Source organism: Homarus americanus, unplaced genomic scaffold (assembly GCF_018991925.1).
Source record: "Homarus americanus isolate GMGI-L3 unplaced genomic scaffold, GMGI_Hamer_2.0 scaffold23578, whole genome shotgun sequence".
NCBI classification, from domain to species: domain Eukaryota; kingdom Metazoa; phylum Arthropoda; class Malacostraca; order Decapoda; family Nephropidae; genus Homarus; species Homarus americanus.
In genome coordinates this window covers 4,787,543-4,811,236 of record NW_024733231.1, presented here as the reverse complement: position 1 = coordinate 4,811,236, position 23,694 = coordinate 4,787,543, and the positions used below count along the sequence as shown (strand labels likewise).

The 23,694-nt window shown below is 40.3% G+C and overlaps 2 protein-coding genes across 18 annotated transcripts in view; one reads left to right on the top strand and one right to left on the bottom strand.

Moving 5' to 3' along the window:
* LOC121869604 (echinoderm microtubule-associated protein-like 2) overlaps positions 1-5,033 on the top strand; it is a 76,719-nt gene extending 71,686 nt beyond the window's left edge. For 16 of the 17 annotated variants that reach the window (XM_042371054.1, XM_042371057.1, XM_042371056.1 and 13 more), the window contains 6 exons: positions 46-177; positions 528-665; positions 1,002-1,118; positions 2,543-2,630; positions 2,781-3,007; positions 3,351-5,033. In XM_042371054.1, the coding sequence (XP_042226988.1) occupies positions 46-177; positions 528-665; positions 1,002-1,118; positions 2,543-2,630; positions 2,781-3,007; positions 3,351-3,503 (855 nt within the window). In that variant the 3' untranslated portion in view covers positions 3,504-5,033. Of the gene's footprint in view, positions 1-45; positions 178-527; positions 666-1,001; positions 1,119-1,709; positions 1,887-2,542; positions 2,631-2,780; positions 3,008-3,350 lie in introns of those variants that run through there. The other variant, XM_042371062.1, reaches the window with a different exon arrangement.
* A 3,869-nt stretch (positions 5,034-8,902) lies between these two features.
* Positions 8,903-16,156, bottom strand: LOC121869603 (extensin-like). Its single transcript, XM_042371046.1, has 3 exons — positions 15,901-16,156; positions 14,083-14,357; positions 8,903-12,902 (listed from the first exon to the last, which is right to left on the bottom strand). Exons 1-3 carry the CDS (start codon positions 15,938-15,940, stop codon positions 11,874-11,876), a joined length of 1,344 nt encoding a protein of 447 aa, XP_042226980.1. The 5' UTR covers positions 15,941-16,156; the 3' UTR covers positions 8,903-11,873.
* Between the last annotated feature and the right edge of the window lie 7,538 nt (positions 16,157-23,694).

Genomic DNA, 23,694 nt, shown 5'->3' with positions numbered 1-23,694 from the left:
ATTGTTACTGTTATTATTATTATCATCATTGTCATTATGTTACAGGGACACACGGAGGAGCTATGGGCGTTGACCCCACACCCCGGCCACCACCAGTTCCTGACGGCCGGGTATGACCGCATCTGCTACCTGTGGGACACTATGGCTCATACCATTGTGTGGAGCAAAGACATCGGTGTAAGTTATCAAGGAGGAGTTTATGATATACAGTGTAGATTCCTTTAGATCTACTGTACAGTGTGAAGAGTTTCCCTGTAGAGTCTTAATGAAGAGATTAGTCTTATGTGATATATCTCATTATGGAACTTGTAGGTAGTCAGGTAGTGAGTGTCAGCATTGAAATTATTGTCTTTATATTTTCATTAAAGAATTTGTAGGTGTTAAGTGCAAGAATTGATTAAATGACTTTTATATCTCACTATGAAACTTATAGGTAGTGAGTTTAAACAATGATTTTATTGTCTTTACATTCCATTAAAGAACGACTAGTGTGAACATGGATTATATTATTACGATTATCACTACAGGAACACGCCCAGTCTGCCGCCTTCTCCAGCAACGGGGAGATTGTAATAATTGGCACCACAAGCGGGCGATGGTTCGTCATGGACGCCGAGACTCGCGAGATGTACTCCCAACACCAAGATGGTAACGAGCCCATCCAGGTGAGGGAAGGTTGAAATGTGTAATGGTTAAAACAGCCTAAGATTGTAGGACTGTAGTCGCTAGCCTTCAGATATGAGGGGGACACTTCTGATTGATTCATTAACTAACTCGAATAGAATTTATGTTGAGATGAACTTTTGGCCATTAGTATATTTTCAATAGGACTTTGGGGGACGATGTTTATTATATTTTATTTGACTAACACTAGACGATTTTATTTAACATTGATAAAGGGTAGAATTCTGTGTTGTGCATCTGAACACACAGGTATAGTGATGATAAATGATGTTGTAGCTTGATTTATACTCCCATTCATCTCTCATTTACCTCCTCAGGTTCTCAAGTTTTCACCAAACGGCCAGTACCTCGCCGTTGGTTCTCGAGACAACAACATCTACGTCTACCAGGTCTCCGAAGATTGCCGCAAGTACACCAGGATTGGAAGATGCCAGGTAATGAGATGAAATCCTATTGGGCCATAATATGTCAAGGGTCGGAGATATTTTTTTTTTAACAATGTATCATAGATCAAGTTTGTTTACATGGAAGGATTTAGTGATAGAGAAGTTCATGGTTTGTAAACTCAACGAATTTTAAAATAAATCAACAACACGTTCCTTCTGAGATCTGTCCTACGTGGCACTTGTACCGAGGTTGTCTTAGGGTTCTCGCTAATGAGTATTGACGTGTTTTTATCACTGTTGCGGCTATACAGGGTGTCTCAAAAAATATATATACACACTGATGTATATATTTTGGTAGAGATCACATAAGTGTTTGATTTATAAAACCAACATTGTCGTCCCTTGTTGATGTATGAAGAGGATAATGTTGCTGATGTACTACAAACATTCGCATGAAAATCTATAAGGGAGCTTGTATACATTTTATTGAGATACCGTATACATCATAATTCAGTATTAATCTATGTATTTCTGATCTATTTCCACCTATTACCATTAAGGCTGGAGTAATGTATATATGATAATGTTAACCCATGTCTCTCAGCCTCCCCTTGTTCCTCTCTTCCATGCACTCTTAAGGCTAAAACAAGGAAAGCCAGATACCAAACTGTGCCATCGGTGGTAAGCGGAATACTTAGTTACTCGTCCACTTTATGTTATGGTTCGCCTTTGTGTGTTGGGGTATATAATGGTGCCTGACCTGTACCCCCAACGTTTATTGAAGATGGAAGGTTATCATAAATAATACAAGATTGTTGAAAAAGATTACTGTACCCAGATTTTAAAGGGTTTTATATTAGAATCTGGGCTTATTTTTTTTTTATTCATCTATAAATACTCAGATTTTGAATACCTGTTGTTATATACCGTAATAAAATATGGGTATTGTTTTTCAATAGTTAATAAGTGCAGGTTTTATATTCTCAAGATGTTTGAGAAGACATTAATGAAGTTTAGTGATGTGTTCAGAAATTAACTGAAAATAATTAAGTGGTTTGAGGCACTGTTTATGAATCACATGTGTGTGAAGCACTGGATATTTAAAGTAAAAAGTTTGTGAAGCACTTGGGAAGCTTTTTAATTATATTATATGTTGCTGGCTGTTTGTCTTTTGTGTCAACCATTCCTGACTATAGAGGAGAAGGCTGGCAAGGGTGAACACCAAATAATAAGTGCAGGAAAGTGGTGACTCTTAGGGCTCGATGGTCTGGCTGGTAGAGTTGTGTATTTATTATCTGAAGGTTGGGAAAAAATTCTGATTGAGATGAAGTGCTGAGGGCAATAAAGGCATCAGAAATATAGAAGATATTGAGTGGGAATCATTTATGATTATTATTATTATTTTTAAATATGTTGGGCATATCATAGGTTTTTTCTATGATCCATTTTGTAATTATATTTTTCACCCACAGGGTCACGCCAGTTTTGTGACTCACTTGGATTGGTCAGCTGATAGTCAGTTCCTTCAATCAAACTCCGGAGATTATGAACTGCTCTACTGTAAGTTCACAGGAATGACTTGATCAGTTTTGTTTTATAACTGTAGAAACTGTTTGACTCGTGTGACAGCTAAACTAACCTGTAGATTGTTTCAATAGTTACTTGAAGAATTGTGTGATAGTCTTTTAAGTTATTCTTTTCTCCATACAGGGAATGCAGGGCTGTGTCGCCAGATTGTTCAGACGTCACAGATGAGGGATGTAGAGTGGGCCAGCAACACCTGTACTCTCACCTTTGCCACGCTGGGTATTTGGCCCGAAGGTGCAGACGGTACCGACGTCAACACCTGCGCCAAGGCCAACAATACTGGCCTGCTGGCAACCGGTGACGACTTCGGCAAGGTGAAGTTGTTCAGCAGCCCGGCCTGTCACCAGAAGGTAAGTCCAGCAAACAGTGCCGTGTTATCTTCCAGTTGTTGATTTAGTGAAGAGTAACAGTGGGCTGGAGTTGTTTAATGTAGTCAGCTAATGTGTTGTTTATATGGAAACAGATGTAATTAACTTTTATTTTAACTCTTGATTATCTGTTATTTCAATTAGAATATAAAAGAAACATCAGTAGAGCATTTAAGTGGAAGTTGCTCTAGGCATGGCAGCCATCACCCGTGGAAGTTAACTGTAGGGATGGCAGCCATCAAAAGTGGATGTTTGATGTTCCTTGTATTCTATTTTTATGCTTCTGAGGCAGAGAAGAGAATCCTTAATCTCTCCCATCCTTTAGGCTCGATGTCTGGAGTATGGCGGCCACAGCAGCCACGTGACGTCTGTTGGATTCCTCCACGACGACTCAAGGTTGATCACTACCGGCGGACGGGACACGGCGGTGATGCAGTGGGTGGTGTCCCCTACATCTCCCTCCGCCTCACAGCGCTGAGCGGGACGGGAGAAACACGGAAGATAAAAGAGAAACTGAGCGATTCTTGAAAGTGGAATAGATACAGGGTGTCTCAGAAAAATAAAGGTACACTATGCATTTTTTGGGACACCCTGTAGATACTTGTATAATTGATGAAATAGATGATCTTATTTTATTTTATTTTTTTGAAGATGGAAGATTGTGGTGTTGAGGTCATCTATATATGGTTGTACATAGTGGTGTGTTAGATGGCAGAGCAAGAATAGTCTTTTGTTAAGAATACATAAATAGTTATATTTTTTATTAACACGGGAATGAAGATTTTTTGAAAGGTGACACACATTAAAAAAAAAACGGCATCTATACAGCAGATTGACCCCTTATGTATGGTGTGCATCCAAGCTGAATAAAATCATCTGACATTAGCTGAACAGAATGTTAAAAATGGCGTCCCCGTATTGAAGGAATTAAAAACAAATTCTGGAAGATATTATAAATTGAAAGAAATTATTTGAGAGAATTAATTTATCTGGTTGTGAATGCCATGACGTTGGGTGCTGGAGTTTTAACCCAATACCAACGCGAGAATCCTGTCAGTATGTAGAGAAGATGAGTAGAGTGTCTTAGAGTAGGTTTTTTGACTGTACTCTTCCATCTATTTTTTTATATTAATGATAATTTTCATCTTGCATTAACTGGCCGATTCTTTTTATATATTTGGTCTTCCTAATTACACCAATAGAGAGAGAGAGAATTACCTTGGCGATCGTTAGGTAGGTAGTTCAGTGTATAATATTCGAGCTTGTTTACTTTACGTAGTGATTCGGCGTATTTCTCTACCCTCTGGTAATTTTTTTCAAGGATGGTCATTTTAATTGGAAATAAAAATACGATTGGGAAATATTTTGACAATTCAAATATGATTTTAAGACAATTCCTGTAACTGGGAATGTCACGATAGATAAATGTTTTGGTAATTATTTTAAAGGCGATTTTAGACGGTTCCCGTAATTGGAAAAGTCACGATAGAAAAACACTTTACATCTCCTTATGGTATAGAATGCTCTGTTGCTTTTCTTCCGCGATATTACATTTGTTGTATTGACGAATCAATTTGATGTAGTCATAGTCAAAATATTGCTGATGAGGTTTCCTACTCTGAAGATATTTGGATGCGAGTCTTTATTATGACAACTTAGAGACTCTACACAACAAGGAACAGAAGCCGCAAGAGTCACAATGTATGAAAACACAAATATATTTCATGAAGCTAAAACACAAATATATTTCATGGAGACTACAGATATATTTCATGGAACTACTACACAAATATATTTCATGAAGAGCTATTGTACACATATATATTTCGTGAAACATATAAGCCTATACAAAATACCTGCAATGTCTTCAAGTGAGATTTGTGCTTCCGTAAGTACTGTAGTCACGAGTTGTGTTGATTTTGTTTGTTTATGTTTTCGAGATGAGTAAACAGCTTCGTGATTGGTTCATAAAATGTATATTGAGTGTTATAAACTAACTTTACAATGATCATTATTTTTTTCACGTATTCATTTTGTGTTGTTAAGGTGTATCGGATAATGATTTAGTCGAGACAATAAACAAGATCATTCGCAATTTTATCCTCTATGGATCAGGGTTGAAACTTTGGATGACACACTCGGGGTTAATCTTCAGGTACTTGGGGGTTAATCTTCAGGTGAGCACTTGGGGGTTAATCTTCAGGTGAGCACTTGGGGTTAATCTTCAGGCATTGGGGGTTAATCTTCAGGTCAGGTGAGCAGGTTAATCTTCAGGTGAGCATTGGGGTTAATCTTCAGGGGGGTTAATCTTCAGGTGAGCACTTGGGGGTTAATCTTCAGGTTAGCATTGGGGGTTAATCTTCAGGTGAGCAGCTTGGGGGTTAATCTTCAGGTAAACACTTGGGGGTTAATCTTCAGGTGAGCACTTGGGGGTTAATCTTCAGGTGAGCACTTGGGGGTTAATCTTCAGGTGAGCATTTGGGGGTTAATCATCAGGTGATCCATAAAGACTAGAGTTACGATTGATGTCATTTGGTATCTCGTTTTCATCGCTGGTATTACGGATATAGATTATTGTCGTGTCTGTCTGTCTGTCTGCGTGTACTGTTACGAGCCTTCTTGTTGTGACCGCGTACAGAACTCGGCAGATACAAATTGGAAATAAGGAAATTTTTTTTTATACTTTACAATGGAAAATTCACATTATAAATCACATCTTAAACACTTAATCGCCATGAAGTCTTTTTACTATGGAATTTACCGGAATTTTTTATTTATTGTTGTTGGCCGAAGACTAACACGAGAGTTCTTCCTGATTATGCAAATGTTTTTATAAGATTTTGTATATTACAGTGTATGGTAAAATGTTATTGTCGTTCTAATTACAAAGTTTTTGACTCTTTAAATAAATGAATTGGTGTAAGCATCGACTCGTCCACAGTGACCGTGAAGGTGGCAGTTTATTGGTTCATAATATCCCTCGTTAGTTTCTTCAGAGATGTTAATATATGCACAACATTTTCTCAAAGGGATATCAGCACTACAGTGTAAATTTCTCATTATATTTAAGATAGAACTTGTAAATATTGCACCTTTTTTTTCCCAATCAACCAAAGTTTGAAATAAATCTGTAACAACATTCATTAGTTGCATTTTTTCTGAACTTAGGTGTTGGTGGTTAACGTGTGTGTGTGTGTGCCCCTTGCTTTGTATCCTGGGTTCAATCCCTGCCCCAGGACACATGTGAGAAGGATGTTATCCAGTGTGACCACCAAACATCGCTGGTTTTCTCCCTGTACAGTATTCCTGTAGTTTCCTCTTTTACTAACACTGCACAATGAAGGTCATAAAATAATGAACAGACCAAACACTTCAGTGACTAGTACAGTAAGGTGATAAGGTGTGGAATAACAAATTAACAGAAAACAATAATGGCAACTATCAGTGGAAGTCAGCTGTGGGGATGGTGGCCATCATCACTGGAAGTTAGCTGTAGGAACAGTGGCCATCATCACTGGAAGTTAGCTGTAGGAACAGTGGCCATCATCAGTGGAAGTCAGCTGTAGGAACAGTGGCCATCATCAGTGGAAGTCAGCTGTGGGGATGGTGGCCATCATCACTGGAAGTTAGCTGTAGGAACAGTGGCCATCATCACTGGAAGTTAGCTGTAGGAACAGTGGCCATCATCAGTGGAAGTCAGCTGTAGGAACAGTGGCCATCATCAGTGGAAGTTAGCTGTAGGAACGGTGGCCATCATCAGTGGAAGTTAGCTGTAGGGACGGTGGCCATCATCAGTGGAAGTTAGCTGTAGGGACGGTGGCCATCATCAGTGGAAGTTAGCTGTAGGACGGTGGCCATCATCAGTGGAAGTTAGCTGTAGGGACGGTGGCCATCATCAGTGGAAGTTAGCTGTAGGGACGGTGGCCATCATCAGTGGAAGTTAGCTGTTATCTGCATTTCATTTTGGTGTACAGGGAGAGTACTGTACTGGGGAATCCTTAGGCACTGTTTAATGAGATCAAACTCCCAACTTGGCCCATAATGATAATAGTGAGAAGATGGTGATAAGTGATGATGGTGATAATGATGATGGTGGTGATGTTTTAGTTTCGGTTGTAGCAACAATATGAAAGACAGTGAAATTCGTCTAGCCATATAGCATACTGCCTCTCAGTCCATTAACACCAGACTCGGCCAATACTAAATTCCAGCATAAATAGAGTATTATTTAGTGAAAAATTTAGTCCCCAACAATTATATGACGGAATATGCTGATTTAGGCCATTTGTATTACTTATTAAGGGATGATTTTGTGTCGGCATACCTTATTGATTACAAGAATAACAATCCAAAATCGTCCCTAACACCACTCAACTGAATTTAAAGAAACTGCTCACACAATAGAAATACCTGTATAATATTGACAAAATTATGCTTGCAGATAGATCTATGAACATTTATTTTATTTCAACCCAAATATGGAAACGACAGTAGTACTATTAATGGCAATAATAAGGAAATAAGTTTAGACACTGAAGTTGCTGTAAACTTCTTAACAATTGCTCTATGGTGAGGAAAATTATTAATAGCGTATAAGGAATTTAATTAGATCAATTAAAACGATGTTATATGATTAGTTTGACAGAAAATGCTGAATTCGCCTGGCCACCACAAATCTAAGTGATATTGTATAAAGTCTTGGCTCTCACGATTGGACAATAAGCGACCTCTCACTCGCGCCAAGCAGCCAGGCGCCCTTTTGAAAGTATAGATATGAATGTGCTCGTGTTTCCTTGATTTTCTTAATAACTATTGATAATTGTGACTTTTTAGTGATATTATAAACGTATAAGAATATGGCCAGTAATTGTGGAGTGTATAGTTGTTACTCAAGCTATCGACAAGAAGGAAATGTGACTTTAAACAGGTTTCCCAAGAACGAAGGCGAGGGAAAGAGGTGACTCCCCTCTACCAGAAGGTAAGATACTATTAATATAAACAAAGCAGTAATATTTAGCTTATAATTTTAACATAGTGAATTTTAGGTAATTTTAAAATATAAACTACAACAAATACCAAAACTTATAGTGAGAATTAGGAAGAGTCAATACCAGCGCCGTCACCTACGCCATTTCTCAGGACGTTTACCAACCGAATTATACATCAACAAACTTGAAGGTGAAGATTGCAACTACTAATTACCTCTTAAATAAATAAAAAAAATGTCCTAGTACCGGTAATAGCAATATAACGAGAAGTAGAAAGAAATATAACAAAATCGTTTAATATTTCTTTAATCGCACTAACATTCATTAGCAACCAAGAAACAATTTGTAGTAGTTTTCACATATGAGGTATTTAATAAACGCAATTAAAACAAAATTCTATAGTGAAAAAATTTGAAATTCTGTTTTAGTTCAGGGCTGAGGACTGAATACCGGCCGATGACTGAACTCGGTTGGGATCACATCTTAGGCACGACTTCCAAACCCGCCATATAATCTTGTTTACGCTCATTAAATTGCGTATACCCGAAAAGACATTCATTCACGTAATTAATCAAAATTTAATGACTTTCAGCAATATTAAGGAAGATACAGGATTGTGAGGTTTTAGGAATCATTTAAGAGACTAGCAAAGACCCCCTCCTGTAACCTCTTATGAGACCTGGTGATACTTCCTAAATCCCCCTTGGCTCCTCGTGGCTGATTAGGGTAAGCCAGGACAAGGTGGTATTGCCGTAACAAGATTAGATTAGGTTTATGAAATGCTTTAGTCACTTGTTTTCATCTGTTTTTCTATGAATTCGAAAATAAATAATTTATATATTTGCTTGTAAACACGTAATCACCACCACCACAGGAAGAGTAAACAGCATTTATTGATCATTGTTTATCTTATTCATATCATTAATCATTATTTACATTGGCTGATTTGCCTTACAACTAATCACATGTAAAACAGTATAAAAAGGTATATTTAATAACACAGTGTCTAGTACAGTATATACAATATATTTAATACAAATCTGGTTTATATTGGTTCATATCATTACTGAACGATAAGACAAGATATATAACAGATATACAACGCCAGTTTGAGCATTGGACATCGCCTGGCGTTTATCATTCACATCACACTGAAAGGCACAAAGCTAGGCGCGTGAAAATGCCCTGTGTTACGCTGTTTTATCATAAAATCATAGAAAACTCAAAAAACACCAAATAATATTCAGTTATCTCATAATTTTCAGAAAAAAATCAATAATATTCTTTGGAAATCGAAAACACATTAAAAGTCCAAATTCTTAAATTAAAAAAAAATATATTGGTCATTTTAAATTTCGGTTCGATTTCCAAAATTACATTCGCCATTCAGTGATAGGAAAAATCTGCCATACAGTACAGTCTTATCTAAGTTTGACGCCATTTTGGAAGTTGTATCTAAGAAGTAGGTTTAAATTGAGCAATATATATATATATATATATACAGTACATTCTCATATCAAAGGAATTTTTAGGGGGAATTTTAACATAGGAATTCTAGTTCCTCTGCAGCCTAGTATTGTAAAAAAACATAAACATTAATTTATCACAGATCAATTCTTACATATTTTTAACATTAACATTTATTCTTTACATATATTTAACATGAACATTTTACCTCAATTATGTAACATTAACACACAAGAGGAGCTTAAAAAAAGATAAATGTTTCAATTTCAATATTTAAAATAGACTCAGGTTAATATGTACACGGCCTAGATATCTGTCTGTCTGTCTATCTATCTGTTTATATCTATGTCTGTCTATCTATCTGTCTATCTTTGCCTTTATATATGTTTGTCTGTTTATATGTCTGTCTGTTTTTCGCTGTCTATATATCTATCTATCTGTCTATCTGGACACGGTGGAGAGGAGTCATCATCCTCGCCCATTCTCGGAACTATTCAATTATCAAGACTCATACACAGAGACTTGCAACAGCTGGGATTTTTTTTTTATTTCCACGGGATTTCCCTTTGAAGTTGTTGTTTGTGCTTGACATTGAAAGTTACCGACTAAGGAATTTTTTTAAGAAGATAATAGTAGCGGTGATAATGATGATGATGGTGATGAGAGCATTGTGTCATTGTATGTAATTAATGATAATGATTTTTTTTTTAGTCAGTGTTTACACGGATCAGATGTTGTTTTGTAAGTCATGTGATTGAGTCAAACGTTTTTACACGGATCAGCTGATTGAATTATTGTTTACGCTCGTCAGCTGATCGTCACCACCACTACCACCAACCCGGATTCTTAACAGTTATAGGCGTCATTATTTTTTTTATTTTCGTAAGAACTAAAGATAAAATAAAGAAATTTTTATTTTATTTGTTGATTTTACGTTGTAGTTAAATTATCTTCCTAGTTAGATTATTGTCACGTTACCAGTTAGCAAATTTATATAGTTAGAAGATTCCAAGCTGTCGAGTACAGTAGTTATTAACAAAATATCAAGAATATGAATGGGAGAAACGATTTAATTTACATGACTACAACCTAACCTAATATAACCCAAAACTATCTCAAAATCGGTTAGATTAATTCAGGTTAAGTTCGGTTTGTTTGGTTAAAAAAAATAGTTTAGCTGTCCTTCTCGTGGTGTTACTCAAGTCTTAAGTAATACTGTAAGGTTAGTAGCCATGTCATAACGTCTACTGTTGTGTTGGTACTTGTGTCGGCTTGACGAGTTTTATCTCCTACATTTTAAGTTGTTGATCTCGCTTGCCAACTCTATCGTTTCAGTTACATATCATAATTACTTCCATTGTTTAACGTTATTTTACTGTTTTAGCATCAGTTAAGTGCATTCTACCACCTGCAGTTAAAAGAAATTTTGTTTTTAATAATTCGAATAATTAAACAATAATCATATCACAGATTATCATTGAATTAAGAAAACAATGATGGTCTTGGGCGAGGATGGAAACACTATATAGATCTTGTATAAAATATATATATATACACAAACACCAATATACATCATCAATATACATGAAATAAATATATACAGTATAATAGACCAGAATGGACTCACAAGCTAATATATACACTTGGCTACAACAACGATGTGACTTTGGCTGAGTACATAGTGAGACCTGTACTCGGCTGATGATCCATGCGTGACTGTTTATGGTTTTCCTTGAACAAATTTAACTGAGATTGTGAGTTTTGACTTAATTTGCTGACACACACACACTCGTTTCAGCAGATCTAAAAACAAGCGACTAACACAGACATGACAATACACTTATGATCTGTGGTGAGGGGGGTTGGGGGTCAGCACGTCACGCACAGCCCCTGGAGGTCGGGAAGCCCCAGGGAGGCCGGTGACGCTCCTAGAGGAGGGAAGTGAGTCAGGGTCGCTTTGATTAAAGTCCTGCGACCCATCCTGCCTCGCCTCACCGACTACCACATCACCTACCACGAAACAACCTCCGTCTGTAGGTGTGTGTGTGGTCATCACTTTGTCTAGGTAGTGTCTTCCTGACCACTTGTGCAGTAGGTCGAGGAACGCTACAATACTCAGGATTTCCGGCGGTGTTGGGTGAATACACTCTTCTTAAAGACACAAAGTCCAAGGTTCGACTCTGGGGGGAACTTATTCATGTTTGGCGAGTCAATAACACTGACTGATGTGTTTACACGTCAGGTCACCCTTGACTGTTCCGTGGTCCGGGTGAGGCAGGTCTCTGGCGATGTTGATAACTGTTAAACTACTGTACCTGCCGGCGCGACGCTGAGGGGTGGCGGTGACCAGTGCTATTAATACTGACAGTGACCAGTGGAGGCCATGCCGGGGCTCACGTCCGGGGCCCCGCGGGTCGGCTGGGGTTTCCTGGGGTCTTCATCTTGCCCTCCAGGAAAGCGATTTTGGCGCTGATAGACCCAGGTCCTGTGCCGTCGTCAGCCGTGGGTGTCGAATCTGGCGTCAGCTCGAAGATGGCTGTGTCAGGCGTGCTGGCGTTGTCCAGCGAGGTTCTGGTGAGGGAGGGGAGGAGGGCCATCTTGAGGGGCGGGAGGCCTTTCCCTTTCTTGAGGACCCCGGGCTTGGGCAGGGTTGGCGGTGTTGGCTTGGGGATTGTGGGTGCAGGGCCAGCTGGGGCCGACTCCACCACCTTGTTGGGTTTCAAAGCCACAGGTGGAGGTGTGGGTTTCTTAGTGTGTGGGGCACTGGGCGGGTGTAAAGCGCTGGGCGTAATAACAGCAGCTTGTTGGGGCCGAGTCTTCCCCACAGTGGGCGGTGGAGGGGCAGGCCTGGCGATGGCTGTAGGGGAGAGCGGGGGGTTACTTCCGCTCTGATTTAACGCGACTCTATTCTTCAGCTGGGCTGGGGGCGGCGGTGGTGCTATCTTGGGCGCCTCTACCCTGGTGCTGCGTGACGGTGGGACGGTGGTGGTGGTGTTAGGTGCCGGGGAGGGGAGTGGGGGAGGTACAGTAGGGTCCAGGTTACAGTATATAACATCCGGTTCAGACGCCTCAACACTGACCAGCGGAGAGACAGGAGACTTGTGTGGAGCAGGAGCAGGCGGCCTCACCACAACCACATCTCCCGAACCTTTGTATCCACTGTTCTCCACATGGCCACCGCGGGGAGTAGTGCCTGAACCCTGATCCACAGGTAAGGGCCTACAGGGTTTAGGGGTCTGTTGCTGGGTCTTAGGAGGTAGAGGAACCCTGTCAGCGGACTTGCCTTTGGCCCTGACGGAGGCGACTAGCTTCTGCAGGTCGGTGGTGTTGACGTAGGTGTTGGAGGTCTCGTCCAGGTTGGTGATGTGTGAGACGTCTTCCACTCTCAGCTGGTACTTGGAGGCCTTCCCGGAGTCCTTAGCCTGTCGAGGTCGAGGTTAGGTTCGTCTTAATACAGGAGTTTAATTTAACCACAAACATGTATACATACTCATATATTACAGTAATATACATACACAATGAATACATAATTATATACAAGCACCTATACTGACACAAACACACACACTTTAAGCCTCTATAAAAAACTTTGTTTACTATAAGAATTAAAAACCCTGCAACACAGTTTTCGTTTTCTGGGGGAAAATTTAAGGAAACCATAGAAAACGTAGGGGGAAGGGAGGGGGGGCTATGCTAGTTAGGGAAGTCGAGGGGTAACCCCAGAATATGATTTATATTGCCCCCGAGGGGGCTAGTTTATTGGGCACTCCCTTACATCCTGTGCAAGGTGAAGCGCAGAAGCGCTTACAGCGTCCATCTGGGAAGCATGCTAAGTTCATGCTTGCCTTTATGTCTCATGAGTTAAGGGCGTAGAAGCCTGACGGGTCATAGGTTTTTTTGTCAAGGGCGTAGAAGCCTGACGGGTCATAGGTTTTTGTCAGTTAGTTATTGGAAGCTCCAACAACTTTCCCTGAATACGAATTCGCAAGTTTTCGATTTACACCAGGTACCTACATTACTGCTAGGTGAACAGGGACCAATGGGGGCTAGGAAGTGTGTCCAAACAACTTTCCACCAGCCCGGGAATCAAACCCGTGACATCTAGCTTGCGAGGCAAGAGCGGTACCGCTCTACCATCGGCGCCCCGGTTGCCAATGATGAGTGGGCCATGTCTCAGCTTTGACCTTTTGGATGTGACCTTTGAAACCACCTTGTTGTTTTGTTTACTTTAGCTCTCTCTTCCTTGTTTTTGTTTGTTTGCGTGTGTGTTTGTTTCTGTTTTTGTCCTCCAATTCCTCATCACTCCAACCTTCCTTCCCACTCTCTCTACTCCACCATACTCACACACTCTCTCCCTTTTACAGTCTCACTCCCTCTGTCCACCACACACTCCCCCACCCCACCACACTCCCTCACACACTCCCCCACCCCACCACACTCCCCCACCCCACCCCACCACACTCCCTCCACTCCCCACCCCCCCTCCCCCCACCCCACACCTCCCCCACCCCCACCACTCCCTCCCCCACCCCACCCCTACCCTCACACACTCCCCCACCCCACCACACTCCCTCACACACTCCCCCACCCCACCACACTCACCTTGGACAGCTTTCGACGCAGCACCAACATGTACACCACCAACAGGATCATCAGCACGCCCAGGACTCCTCCCACAGACCCAGCCACTATGCCCACACTATTTGTCTTCGGGTTGACTCTTCCGTCCATCTCTGAGGCGTCCTGTGGCGGCTCTATGGCGGGTGGGCGTGGCTGGGGGGTAGGACGGGGTGGGGGTGGTGGCTGTGGGCGTATTGTAGGGCGTAGAGTGGGTTGTGGGCGGGCTGTGGTGGGTGACGTGTCTGGTTTGCCGAATTCTGTTGAGGGAGATATGGTGCTAGGTTAGGTTTAGTGTAGGTTTGGTTTGGGTCAAGTGTAGGTTAGGTTACGTTTGGTTAGGGTCAAGTTGTAGGTTAGGTTAGGTAAAGTAAGGTCAGGTGTTGATTAAATTAGCTCATGACAGATGGAGGTTAAATATTGACGAGGTTAGGTTAGGTTAGGTTCAACATACACAACAAAAACCTTTTATAACTAACATCAAAACACTGAGACTTTTACCGTAACCAGACACACGGTACATCATCTCACCAACATCATATTATTTCCTTTTGGAAGACTTAAGTGACTCAAGCAACACACATTCCTGGAACCACCTTGAATACTCACTGTCTCTCCACTGATTCACCTTCCGAGTGACTGTTTATACGTGAGTCCTTGTAATCCTGAGTACTAAGAAGGATGGCTGAGGTAGTACTTGAGGAGGTGGTGTATACTGAGTACGAGGTGTAAAGCAAGATGTTGGTGTTTTGAGTACGGTGAGTTGATGTCATTTGAGTACGTTAGTGGGTTTGGTTTTAGTGTGTGGTAATTTAAATATGTAGAAATGTACGATGGTTTAACCCCTTGAGTACGATGGTTTAACCCCTAGCGCACGATGGTTTAACCCCTAGCGTACGATGGTTTAACCCCTAGCGCACGATGGTTTAACCCCTAGCGTACGATGGTTTAACCCCTAGCGCACGATGGTTTAACCCCTAGCGTACGATGGTTTAACCCCTAGCGCACGATGGTTTAACCCCTAGCGCACGATGGTTTAACCCCTAGAGTACGATGGTTTAACCCTTTGAATGACTATAACACAACACATTAATACAACACCAATAAAACGAGGAATAACACACACACAGGACCGGAAAGCTACGACAAATTGAATAAAATTAGAATAAATGTATAAAGGTTCCCTCACTATTATTATTACTATTACTATTATTTGTATTATTATTACTATTATTTGTTTTATTATTATTATTTAGTCATTAGGTAAACAGGAACAGTCACAAAGGAGACCGGACTGCCTCAGGATACAACATTTTAATGGTGTGCGTCATCACTACACTCGCCTCTGTCCACTCCACCTACAGACACACAGACACGTACACTCAATACATACACAGCCATGAAAACATACATAACGCATCACTCCTTCATATGTATAAGTTCTTCTTCCTTAACCACACACGCACACACACACACATACATACACACACACACACACATACTGTATACTAAAATGCACACAGTACACAATTTCTTAATATAAGTAATTTCTCCACACTCAACCACACACACGCACACAATGTACCAAGAGTCGCTAATATATGTAATTCTTCTTCTCTTAACCACACGCACACACACACACACACACACACACACACACATGCCCTGTCCTTCAAATTCCATCTTCCTTGACACACACGGTAACAGACACAGAGTTCACCTTTTTTTTATAACTTATATATTTCATTCAGTTTACGTTTATTTGTTTATATATGACAGGTAAATGATGCTGTGTTTACTTACCAAAGTCAACTCCCACCCACTCTGCATCACTGTCCGCCATAGTTGTTTATTAAGTATCTGTCGAGGTTCCGTAAATTAATGCTGATGGTCGGTTATTTCTTTTTCTGGTTTATATTCACCACTTGGTTTGTTTCACAGTATGAGCGGGGTGTTTACACTTTAGTTTGGTGGTTTATTGGGGTTGAATCACCCGAGGGAAGGTGATTAGAGCGATATTGTGGAGAGGATTTAGACACAACCTCCCACACGAACTGTCTTCGAGTTACTGAGTAAATTTCTGAATGGGGAGAATGAGGTATGATGACGTAGCGTGGGTACTAGGAAAGTAGCGAGGTGCCTATTCAGTTTTAATTTAATTTTCCTACTGACAGTTATTTTGCATACTTATATATAACCTCCATTTAAAGAAGAAACTTATATTACAAAATTATTGATAAATTACTGTAAGTTATGTAACATTTTAAACAGCCCAATAAATATATTTAATCATGTCATCTGGAAACTTGTGGCATCGAAATCATGACGTCACGGTGAGTCATCTGTTAGCTCCGCCCAAGGTTTCATCCTTGGCTCCGCCCCCTCCCGGAAGACCAAACCCCATTCTGTTAATAAATCCCGAAAAAACGAAATAAAAACAAAAGACAATCAACACAGACCAAAACACACGACACTACTGATATTCAACCACTGAGATAATCCACCAATAGCGAGAGAACCACAAAGGTGGGGAGTGTAGCGGAAGTGTTGAGTAAGATGGCTCTCTTACAGTTATCTGAGAGTTCCTCAGGTTAGTGTTCAGTAATATCCTGTGTGTGTATGTATGTATATATGTATGTATGCATGTATGTATGTATGTATGTATTTAAGTATGTGGTGTAATGATCATCATGGTCTCCTAACAAGCGAGCGGACCCGGGTTCGATCCCTGGGCAGGGTGAAACTATGGGCTAGTTACTTTACGTCATTTGCCTCTGTCTACCCAACAGTAATTGGGGACCTGGATGTTAATCAATTTGTGGATCGTATTCCGGGGTAATGGTTAGCCAGTGCAGTTGGCGAGTTGTCCGGTTTTCTCGGACTATTCCTTGACAATGGGTCATGCAGCTCGTTAACTCAGGGTGTGGTTGTTGTGTTGGTGACAGCTTCCACACGGTAAACACATTAAAGCCTAGGTGGCCCTAGGGCTAGCTATCCTCGTTACACGAGGGGCAACCATTATTATCATTAATATTATTATTATTGTTATTATTATTATTATTATTATTATTATTATTATTATTATGTATGTGTAAATATCACTTCAGAGAGACTACAAAGCTATTTAATTTAGACTCGAATGCTACTTAATGTAATGGATGACGTAATTCCCCACAACATAAGAGTTCAACACCTTTTTTCTATAAACTTAACCTAACCTAACCAAAGCTAACCTAACACTAACCTAACCAAAGCTAACCTAACCAAAGCTAACCTAACACTAACCTAACACTAACCTAACCTAACACTAACCTAACACTAACCTAACACTTACCTAACACTAACCTAACACTAACCTAACACTAACCTAACCTAACACTAACCTAACACTTATCTAACACTAACCTAACACTAACCTAACCTTATATTCACTAGAGGGATGAAGAACAAATATGATAAAGTGTTTTCGTAATATTAATAACATCTAAATCTTTATTAAATCTCTGTTCCTTTTTTGTCTCGTAATCCGGATGTTGTTTTGAAATAATGTGAATAAACTTTGACGTGTCGCTCATTTTCCAATTACTCTTAAACCTTTTCTCTGTTGCTTCATCACACGCTTAACCTTACCTAACAACCTAACCTAACCTAACAACCTAACACTAACCTAACCTAATCTAACACTAACCTAATCCAACAATAACCTAACATAACCTAACACTAACCTAACAATAACCTAACATAACCTAACACTAACCTAACACTAACCTAACCTAACACTAACCTAACACTTACCTAACACTAACCTAACACTAACCTAACACTAACCTAACCTTATATTCACTAGAGGGATGAAGAACAAATATTATAAAGTGTTTTCGTAATAATAATTACATCTAAATCTTTATTAAATCTCTGTTCCTTTTTTGTCTCGTAATCCGGATGTTGTTTTGAAATAATGTGAATAAACTTTGACGTGTCGCTCATTTTTCCAATTACTCTTAAACCTTTTCTCTGTTGCTTCATCACACGCTTAACCTTACCTAACAACCTAACGTAACAACCTAACCTAACCTAACGTAACAACCTAACACTAACCTAACCTAATCTAACACTAACCTAATCCAACAATAACCTAACATAACCTAACACTAACCTAACAATAATCTAACAATAACCTAACATAACCTAACAATAACCTTACACTAACCTAACCTAACCTAACCTAATCTAACACTAACCTAACATAACCTAACATAACCTAACAATAACCTTACACTAACCTAACCTAACCTAACCTAATCTAACAATAACCTAACATAACCTAACAATAACCTTACACTAACCTAACCTAACCTAATCCAACCTAACCTAACACTAACTAGAGAGATAAGGAGGAGGTTCGTGGAAGGTAAACACTTGAGTGATGAGATGCTCTTGAGTCAAGTTTTCCTTTTAACTATTGAGGTAAGAACGCTTGCCTCACCTCACCTCACCTCACCTCACCTCACCTTACCTCACCTCACCTCACCTCACCTCACCTCACCTCACCAAATAGTAATTTTATTCAGGGGCGGAGATTATAGGACAAAACGACTGAGAAATGGAATTGGTTTCAATATTATGGTCAAGAAAGGACAATATGGCAACTTTCAAGGTCGTGACGTAGTTTAGTTGCCATATTTTCTTGGATAATTAAACACTACAACTAAATTATTTGTTAGTATTTAATATTTTTTTTTTATTTTTAATTTATTGAGACTCGTAAGAAAATGTAGTAAAATATTAATAGCACAAAATTATTAAATCTCTGAAAAAAATAAAATCCAGATGAATGGCAATACTATCAATGACGTCACTGAGAAAGCAATGTCGTAGAATCTATGACGTCATTAGGACTGCATCTATGACGTCATTATGTCAGTGACGTCTTTTTTTTGGGCTAATTCTCTCACGGTTACGCAGCTTTTCCTCGTCTCTTGTCAGCTTATGAGCCAAGAAGTTACCCCAAACAGCTTAATTTACTAATGCTTCCTCACCTTAAGTTTATAAAAAGGTAATATATATCAGTTTAATCTAAATAACAAGTAATAGCCATAAAAAAAATGATAATATTCCTCACATTATTAAAAAAAAAGTTTTATATCATCGTAAAATAAACACATTGGCAACTAACTATGACGTCACGGTGAACCCTGGTAGAGAGTGGGCCGTTTTCTTTGATGATGTAATGGTAAATATTGTAAGACGGTGGTGGAGTTTTCCCCTCCCTCCTGTCTCTCGTTTCCTCCTTCCTCCTTTCCTTCCCTCCCTTTTATTCTCTTTCCTCCTCTCCTTCCCTTCCTCCACTCCTTCTGTCCTCTTTTCCTCCTCTCCTCATTTCTTCTCTCCATCTTTCCACCCCCCCTTACCCTCTCTCTCTCTCTCTCTCTCTCTCTCTCTCTCTCATATATCCATATTTACACACTCACACACTCTTAACAAAAGCCTCTAACACACCCCACCACCATAACAAACCCCAACTAGAGTGTGTGAGTAAGGAGAGCATCGACTACCAGGGCCTTAGGAAGAGTGTGAAAAATGTCCTATTGTTTACCCTTGAATCACATAGTCTGGTGAGGTGGTGTTGGGTGTTTACACGAGGGAGAGAGAGAGAGAGAGAGAGAGAGAGAGAGAGAATAAATAAGTAAATGGGATGGAAGGAGAGAAACAGATAGACAGAGAGAGATAGAGAGATGGGAAATGAAAAATCAATAGAGGTATAGATGGGTGAACAGACAGACAGACAGACCCACCAGTTTCCTTCGTATTATTCTCACTCTATTTCTCGCTCTACTCTCCATCCATTAGTGTAAAGTTTCCGCCATTACATTAATTACAAAACACGTATTAATTTCCCTCTTATTAAATATTGTTATTTTTCTACTTCATTACAGTCGTCCATTACTAAAATCATTCGAGATGTGTGTGTGTGTGGGGTGTGTGTGTGTGGGGTGTGTGTGTGTGTGGGGTGTGTGTGTGGGGTGTGTGTGTGTGGGTGTGTGTGTGGGGTGTGTGTGTGGGGTGTGTGTGTGTGGGGTGTGTGTGTGTGGGGTGTGTGTGTGGGTGTGTGTGTGTGGGGTTGTGTGTGTGGGGTGTGTGTGTGTGGGGTGTGTGTGTGTGTGTGGTGTGTGTGTGTGTGTGTGTGGGGTGTGTGTGGGGTGTGTGTGTGTGTGTGGGGTGTGTGTGTGGGGGGGTGTGTGTGTGTGTGGGGTGTGTGGGGGTGTGTGTGGGGGTGTGTGTGTGTGTGTGTGTGTGGGGTGTGTGTGTGTGGGGGGGGTGTGTGTGTGGGGTGTGTGTGTTTGGGGTGTGTGTGTTTGGGGTTGTGTGTGTGTGGGGTGTGTGTGTGTGTGTGTGTGTGTGGTGTGTGGGGTGTGTGTGTGTGGGGTGTGTGTGGGGTGTGTGTGGTGTGTGTGTGGGGTGTGTGTGTGTGTGGGGTGTGTGTGTGGGGGTGTGTGTGTGTGTGTGTTGAAGTAAAGGGGACGTTTACATGGATAGATAAATAGATAGATAGACAGACAGACATACAGAGAGAATTGGCACTAACAATAGATAAACAAACAGGCAAATTAAAGCAAAAAACAAACAACCAAACAAACAAACAGAATTACACCCATAATTAACACAACTACATAATCACCTCCCTAACTAACTAAGTCCAATTTAACGACCCAATTAACTCTCAGTCAACAATGGATATCAAACGACCAATCATAAGTACGCTAATATTTGTATCTGTACCCCACACAACTGTACCTCTCATTTCTGTACCCCACACACCTGTACCTCTCACACCTGTACCTCTCACACCTGTACCTCTCACACCTGTACCTCTCACACCTGTACCTCACACACCTGTACCCCTCACACACCTGTACCTCACACACCTGTACCCTCACTGCCCCTCTTGCACCTGTGCCTCCACCACACCTGTGCTTCTCACCTCACCTCCTCTGCCTGTACCCTCCTATTAACTTCTCCCACCCTTTCTTATCACACACCTGTCAACCCCTCACCTGTACCTCACACACCTGTACGTCTCACACCTGTACCTCACACACCTGTACCTCTCACACCTGCTTCAACACACACACGCACCCTCCTTCCCTCACCTCCTCCAGAATGATCGCATGATAAGTATGATAAAGGAGGGAAGTCATCTATTGCAGTGAAGGAGAAAGGAAGAATGATGGGGAATGATGGTGAAGGAAGAATGATGGGGAATGATAGGGAAGGAAGAATGATGGTGAAGGAAGAATGATGGTGAATGATGGTGAAGGAAGAATGATGGGGAATGATGGTGAAGGAAGAATGATGGTGAATGATGGGGAATGATGGTGAAGGTAGAATGATGGGGAATGATGGTGAAGGAAGAATGATGGGGAATGATGGTGAAGGAAGAATGATGGGGAATGATGGTGAATGATGGTGAAGGAAGAATGATGGGGAATGATGGTGAAGGAAGAATGATGGTGAATGATGGTGGAAACTGAACAACGTCGATAGTTTGCCTCTGAGAAGTATCTAATGTTAGGTTGGGTTAGGTTTTGTTTGGGTAGGTGAGGTTAGGCGAGGTTTGGATAGGGTGGCTTATATATATATATATAGTATGAGATGTATATAGTCCTTGGTATATTATAGGGGTTATATAATGGAGCATAGGAAGGGCATATATTCTCCCCAGACCTAAAATAGTGTTGGAACTGTGTGTGTGTGTGTGTGTGTGTGTGTGTGTGTGTGTGTCCGGCTTGGCAAGAGACTGAAAGCTATTTTTGTAACTTTTCATTCAGTTAACTCGAGAAAAAGTATTAATTTGATTCAGCAGTAACGGGAGTGAGTACTACTTTTTTCTACAACTTTCTCTCTCTCTCTCCCCCCGTTTGATAAATATTATAAGGTAATTATACTTTGGTTATAGAATCGTGAGAGTTAATGTACTTTTTTAAGTGATGTAAGTGGGAAAAGTAATAATCTACTTCTCTGGCGATTTAAGTACAAAAAAGTATTAATTTCATGAGACAAAACTACAATAATCTACTTTTCTGGCTAAATACCTTCAAAGAATTAATAATACTTTCCTACAAAAATAATAATACTCCTTCCACTTATATCTACAAAGGAAACTAACTTACTTTTTTATATTAATATTTTACGAAACTACAAATATATTATAACTTAGCGAAAAACTTTAAAATCTTTTTCTAAATTTTTCGTCTGTTGTCGATTTGAGAAATAGCTTGTGTTAATAACGTGTTGGCAAGGCATTGTTGGTAATGGTTATGTGTGATTGTGTGGTAATGTGGAGATAACAATGGGAAGAGGAAGAGGAGGGAAGAGGAGGAGGAAGAAGTAGGGAAGAGGAGGAGGAGGGAAGAGGAGGAGGAGGGAAGAGGAGGAGGAAGAAGTAGGGAAGAGGAGGAGGAAGAGAAGGTGTGTTGTATACTACTGAGTGGTAACAATGGGAAGAGGAAGAGGGAAGGAAGGAGAGGAGGAGGAAGGGGAAGAAGAAGAGGTGGTGTGTGGTAGTTGGTGGCAGTAATAAGTTTTAATACCTAACTGGGGTATAGACCTCAAGGGCGACACAGTTTGAGTTAAGTCTCTGAATTTAATTAATTTTAACTTTACGTGAAACTAGAAGCAATATTGAGTGGAGGAATTGAGAGGGAGGGCTGAGACGGAGGGATGAGTGGGATGAGTTGAGTGGGAGGGTTGAGAGGATGAGTTGAGAGGGAGGGTTGAGAGGGAGGGTTGAGTGGGAGAGTTGAGAGGGAGAGATTTACATTCATTTCTTTTGACAACTTTACACGTTTTCACTCTTTCTCTATCTATCTAAATCTCTTACGCTCTGTCATTTTGTCTATCTGTCTCTCTATGTATGTATGTAAGTATTGTACACACACACACACACACACACACACACACACACACACATATCACCTATTCCACGAGAAAATTATGAATGAACTCCAAACGTAAACAAACAATGGAGGTACGATACTATTTTTTTATGAATGGCCGCGTAATAACAACAAATCACTACTATGTTTACTTTTGGGTTTAAAGGTCCAGTAGTAGAAATGATGAATGAACTCCAACTGTAAACAAACTAAGGTCAGCAACTTGAGGAGAAGGATAAAGGTTGATGGAATATATTAACAAGAGGGGAAGAAGAAGAAAAATAATAATAATAAGAAAATGACGACTAAATAAATAAAGATTTCTCAGAATATCCCTATGTCCAGCACAGATGGTTGACTTTGCCGCAATATTATTAAAAATACGAACATAATAAATGAATTCTATGGAGAAGCAGAAGAAGTCAATAAAAGAAAAAGATGAAGAAGAACTCAATAGAAGAAAAAGTCAAATAAGAAGAAGATAAAGAAGAAAAGCAATTAAAATTTCTCCCACGACAAGGTGTGACTTATTACCGTGTCTGTGTTTACATAACCGATACAGTTCAGTGCACATCTCCGCGCAGTTTCCAACCACACGTCATCTTTTCATCTAAGTTGTTGTTGTGGTTGTTGTTGTTGTTGTGGTTGTTGTTGTTGTGGT

What these genes read in the sequence shown, in the direction of transcription:
- LOC121869603 (XM_042371046.1), bottom strand. Translation starts at nt 15,940, where the DNA reads ATGGCGGACAGTGATGCAGAGTGGGTGGGAGTTGACTTTG. An exon ending in GTGGGTGGGAGTTGACTTTG is followed by an intron (nt 14,358 to 15,900) that starts GTAAGTAAACAC and finishes CTCCCTCAACAG; the next exon opens with AATTCGGCAAACCAGACACG. An exon ending in TGCGTCGAAAGCTGTCCAAG is followed by an intron (nt 12,903 to 14,082) that starts GTGAGTGTGGTG and finishes CGACCTCGACAG; the next exon opens with GCTAAGGACTCCGGGAAGGC.